General features: G+C 56.2%; 1 protein-coding gene across 1 annotated transcript; it reads left to right on the forward strand.

The window, feature by feature from the left end:
* The first annotated feature begins 36 nt into the window (after positions 1–36).
* Positions 37–2,305, forward strand: LOC101762907 (pentatricopeptide repeat-containing protein At1g59720, chloroplastic/mitochondrial). The gene has a single exon (XM_004955665.3). The coding sequence runs from the start codon at positions 168–170 to the stop codon at positions 1,854–1,856; it is 1,689 nt and encodes a 562-aa protein (XP_004955722.1). The 5' UTR covers positions 37–167; the 3' UTR covers positions 1,857–2,305.
* The last annotated feature ends 3,073 nt before the right edge of the window (positions 2,306–5,378 follow it).

Consider the following 5,378-nt stretch of genomic DNA (forward strand, 5'->3'; position numbering starts at 1 on the left):
CTAATCACGCGCACTCGCAGGTAAGCATCGTGCTGACCACACGACCCCGCTCTCCCCACCATATCCAAATCCCCGCAGAAAACCTCCCCTATCCCCCGCTCCCCGCCGGTCGCCATGCGCTGCGCGGCCGCCGCGTCAACCCCACCACCCCGTCCTCCTCCCTCACCATGCCCTCCATCGCAGCGTCCACCTCCTCCATCCCCGCCGCCCCGCCGCGAGGCGCCACCGACGCCGCCACCGCCCGCTCCTCCCTGAACCTGCTCCGCTCCCTGGCCCGCTCCCGCCGCGCGGACCTCTCCCACCGCGCGCTGCTCCTCTTCCGCTCGCTCCACTCCGCCTCCCCCTCCTCCGGCCCCTCCCGGACACCCCCGCCGCACTTCTCCCTCCCCGCCGCGCTCTCCGCGGCCGCCTTCCTCGCCGCGCTGCCCGAGGGCCGCCAGCTCCACGCGCTCGCCGCCAAGCTCGCCCTCGCCCCCGCCCACACCGTCGTCGCCAACTCCCTCGTCCACCTCTACGCCTCCTGCGGCGACCCGGACGCCGCGCTCGCGCTCTTCCGCCGCATCCCGGACCGCACCCTCGTGTCGTGGAACACCGCCGTCGACGCGCTCGCGGGGAACGGGGACCACCTCGCCGCGCTCGACCTGTTCCGGGAGATGCAGCGGGACCGGCCCGACCTCGCGCCCGACGCCTACACCGTGCAGAGCGTGCTCGGCGCCTGCGCCGGCGCCGGCGCTCTCTCGCTAGGGCTCTACGCGCACGCCATGCTCCTCCGCGAGCTCGGCGGCGCCGCCAGCTCTGGGAACGCCGCCGCGGCCGTGTCCCGCGACGTGCTCATCAACAACTCCCTCGTCGACCTCTACGGCAAGTGCGGGGCGGTGGAGCTCGCGCGGCAGGTGTTCGACCGGATGCCCGCGCGGGACCTCGCGTCCTGGAACGCCATGGTCCTCGCGCTCGCCAACCACGGCTGCGTCCAGGAATCTCTGGACCTGTTCGACCGGATGACGAAGACGGAGAACGTCTCTCCCAACGCGATCACCTTCGTCGCGGTGCTCAGCGCGTGCAACCACGGCGGGCTGGTGGAGGAAGGGAGGAGGTACTTTGCTGCCATGGTCAGCGAGTACGGGATCAGGCCGAGGATCGAGCACTACGGGTGCATGGTGGACATCCTCGCGCGAGCGGGGCTCATTGAGGAGGCACTCGACATTGTGTCCGGGATGAACTGCCGGCCCGACTCTGTCATCTGGAGGAGCCTGCTCGACGCGTGCTGCAAGAGGAACGCTGGGCTGGAACTCAGCGAGGCCATGGCCAAGCTGGCGCTTGATGTCCCTGATGATGCCGTGAGCGGCGTCTACGTCCTGCTCTCCAGGGTCTACGCATCCGCGCAGCGGTGGAATGACGTGGGCATGATCCGGCGGTTGATGAGCGAAGAGGGCTTCAAGAAGGAACCGGGGTTCAGCTCCATTGAAATGGCTGGCTCTGTGCACCAGTTTGTCGCTGGCGACACTTCGCATCCTCAGTCAGAAGAGATCTATGGGAAGCTGGATGAGATTCAAGAGAGGCTCACATCTGCTGGATACAAGCCGGACCTGTCAGAGGCACCTATGGTTGCTGATGCTGATCGCACCAAGGGCGCCACCCTGCGTTTGCACAGCGAACGGCTAGCCATATCGTTTGGCCTACTCAATGCTAGACCTGGAGCACCAATTCGAATTCTGAAGAATCTTAGAGTGTGCAAAGACTGCCACACGATCAGCAAGCTCATATCAAAGCTCTATGATGTGGAGATCATCGTGAGGGATCGAATTCGGTTCCACCACTTCAAGGATGGATCATGTTCTTGCAAAGATTACTGGTGATTCTTGAGCCATGATTACCTGTAATTCTGTCTTGAAAGATCCTGTTGATGTTCAGTTACAAGCGCCTGTGGAGGCATCCAAGAGAAGGCGTTGCCATGTTCAAATATCACGATTACAATGACCATCAACTTCACGGCCGGCGATAACTGACAGGTGGCTGTTTAGCCTGTTGCGCTAGATGATTATGTTCACCATATGCTGGCTGGGAGCTGGATCTCCCGGCATCCACTGTGCGGTCATGTATTGACAGTATGAGGTGATAGTTCCAAGATAGTTCAAAACAGAAGTCAAATACTTTGTAGAAGTAAAAAGGAGAAATGGTAAATTCAATGTAGGTAGAGTGAGTGTGAATCAATTTGTTCCATAGAAGCTCATTTGATCGGTTTTTCTCCATCGAACATAGCAACTTGCATTCGATGCATATGAATGGAATAATTCTTCACATGCCATAGCAAATCTTCTAAAACCAAGATGTGCCATCACCTGTGTCGATATACACGATTGAGTATTTGTCAGCTGTTGCAAAACACTGACAAAAAAATGTTTTGTCAATGTTTATATTGACACAATGTTTATATCGACTCAATTTGGGGGCTTCTTTTTTTTTCGAAGTGGGAAATTTGGGGGTGTCTTAACTTTTTTTAACATCCACAGTGTGCACAATAACCGGACTCCTAACGCACACCGTTGGACCACACGACAGCAGCCGACACGAACTCGTTAACCACCGCCGGCAGCGCGCCGGAGACCGCCACCGTGAACGACAACCTCTGCAGCAGCCTCTGCTGAACGCCAGCCTCTCCGTTCCCCGCAAAGCACAGCACGGACCCGGTTCCAGGGGCAGCTGATCTTGACGAAAGCAGCCGCCGAGACTGCCAGCGTCCTCGTCTCCTCAAGCAGCGCGGTCGCCGTCGAGCTTCGCCGCTGCGCCATTGTCGGTTGTCGCGCGATCCACATCCACCTGAGCTCCAGCCTCCCGCGCCGTCCGGCTCCCGAGACCGAAGAAGACAAGTCAGACTGCGACCCGGCCGGATCTGGGCCGCACACGTCCGATCGGACGGCTTCCAGGCCCCCAAGGGGAGGACGGTAAATGAAATACCGTCCACCCCAGGACCCTGGGCACTAGGCAGGCACTCCACGGGCGCTTCCTCTCCTTGGCGCATCGGTGTTCATGGCAGCGGCGGCCGGGTTTCGCTCCTCCGAGGTGGAGGACGAGGGCTGCGCAGGATTGGAACCTTTCTTCTTCGACGAGGCGGCGTCGGCGGCCGACCACGGCAGAGGCGGAGGGAGCGGGAGAAGAAGCTGCTAGGTCGGAGGCGGAAGGTCGCCTTGGATCGGATCAGCGAGTACGATCAAGGACGGCCGGGGGCACCTATCTCACCCGAATCTACTTCGTCAATCTACTTTAACTGCTGTTTGCCATAATAATCAACATGCCTGAATCTGAATTGCAATGCTTTTCTTTTCTTTTCTTTCTTGCGGCGCCCCTTGGTCCAATGAGAGACTGAGAGATCAATCATCAATCATGTTTAGCCTGTTGAGCCTGTTCAGCTTGTTGAGCTGGATGATTCTGCTAATCATGTTTATTTTGTCAGCTGTTGCAACATTGACAACAAAATGAAGTATCCTGAGCAGTCACCTCAATCAATTTGGTGCGTTATACTCTACTGAACATCCACTGTGTTCACAATAATCGGACTCCGAACCTGACGCACGCCGTCGGACCACACGACAGCAGCCGACACGAACTCGTTCGCCGCCGGCTGCTCGCCGGAGACCGTCACCGTGAACGACAACCTCTGCAGCAGCCTGCTGAACACCAGCCTCCTTGGCGCGACGGCAACTCTGACGTGTGTCCCCGAGCCGACGATCCTGGCAGTGTACACGGAGCCCGGCGCCCCGACGTTGGTGACGGTGCGCGGGAAGCGGACGGTGAAGTTCTTCCCCGGCGGTGCGCCATCGTCGGGTAGTTGAGGTCGGCGGCGGCGGCGGCGGCGCCCCTACTGCCGCCGGCCAGGCAGGCTGTGGCGTCGGAGCCGGTGACGGCCCGGAGCTGCGTGGAGTTGTACCCCTCCGCGCAGAGCATACGGACGTAGTCTCCCTCGCGCGCGTCGTAGACGAGGCCCGGGTCGCGCTCCCGCGCCGGGTCGAGCTGCCCCGCGCCGTAGACGAGCTCGCCGCCGGCCGGGTTGCGTGCCGGGTCCATCGGCGTGGCTAAGTGTCGCCATCTCGTAATTCACTTGAAATGATGTCTAGTGTGGTGATGAGAGCCGACATGATCATCGCCGGTGACCAGTCGGGGTGGAAGGACTTGACGTACGCCGCCACGCCGGTGGCGTGCGGGCACGCCATGGACGTGCCGGAGATGATGTTGTACGCCGCGAACCTGGTGTCTTTGGGCTCTCTGTCCAATGAACATTTTAACCACAGTATATATCTTATTATGTTCCTGTTAAAACCATTTGTGAACTGAAATGCTCCCTACTGTGCGTTATACCAGAATCCACGTGCAAATATCATGGTCTGGCTGACATTGCATCACCAGTATGCCTACTGGTCTTTCTCATAAATTTTTACAAAGTATATGATTGATTTTCTCAAGGGAAAGGAAAAAGAAACAGATGGGTACTTGATTATAACAATGAAGTTCAATGAAACAAACTAACATATGTTTGACTAGGAAGACATGAAGAATTGATATCAAAAGATACTGATTATGAATAAAGTTTGTTCTCTTCAGTAGGAAAGCATGTGGGTGTAATAGGACCCAGCTTCACAGGTCTTGCTAAACTGAAATGTGTAGCAAAGAATGGCACAGGTTCCACGTTAATTCGAAGTTAAAATGAAATTTCTATGTAAGCAGGGCAGCGGGCAGCCTCTTGTGCTGTCATATGAGATAAACTAATAAATCATTCATTCGGCGTACTTATTTCCTAGAGAGTTCCTGACAAGAACACTTCAGTACCAGATGCAGAGAACAATCCCTTAACACACTCACCTAGTGTTTTGAGTTATCATTGTAATGTTAGTCTAAAACAAAACAATAAATGATAGCAATAAAACAGAAGAACCATTGTACATCCTGCAAATCATTCGCGAAGACATTCTGTGATGCATCCAATTAGTTAATCAAGGCCATAGTCCTATATGAAAATGAAGAACTCTGTCGGCTATAATGTTATGGTCTCTGACATGCAACCTGTTACATTAATCCCTGTGGCGCGTTACCAAACCAAGTATTAATCCCTGATGCATTTCAATCAAACCATACTGGAAGGGAAGGAATCAAAGAACATCGAGTCAAACAAGTAGCCAGATCGAAATGCAGAGGTAAACAGTCCATACCCTAGGGAAACTCCTTTGTTAGGGATGTGCAGATAGGGGTACGCCTACAAAACACAATCAGAGAAGGGAAACTACGCCTCAGAGTCAGGCCACATCTAATCCAAGATTGGAAGGACACAGGAGTGGGAGAAGGGGATGAGCACCGGTGGTTCGGCGGCGGAGGAGGCGGAGTGGACG

This window comes from Setaria italica, chromosome II (assembly GCF_000263155.2).
Source record: "Setaria italica strain Yugu1 chromosome II, Setaria_italica_v2.0, whole genome shotgun sequence".
Taxonomy (NCBI): Eukaryota; Viridiplantae; Streptophyta; class Magnoliopsida; order Poales; family Poaceae; genus Setaria; species Setaria italica.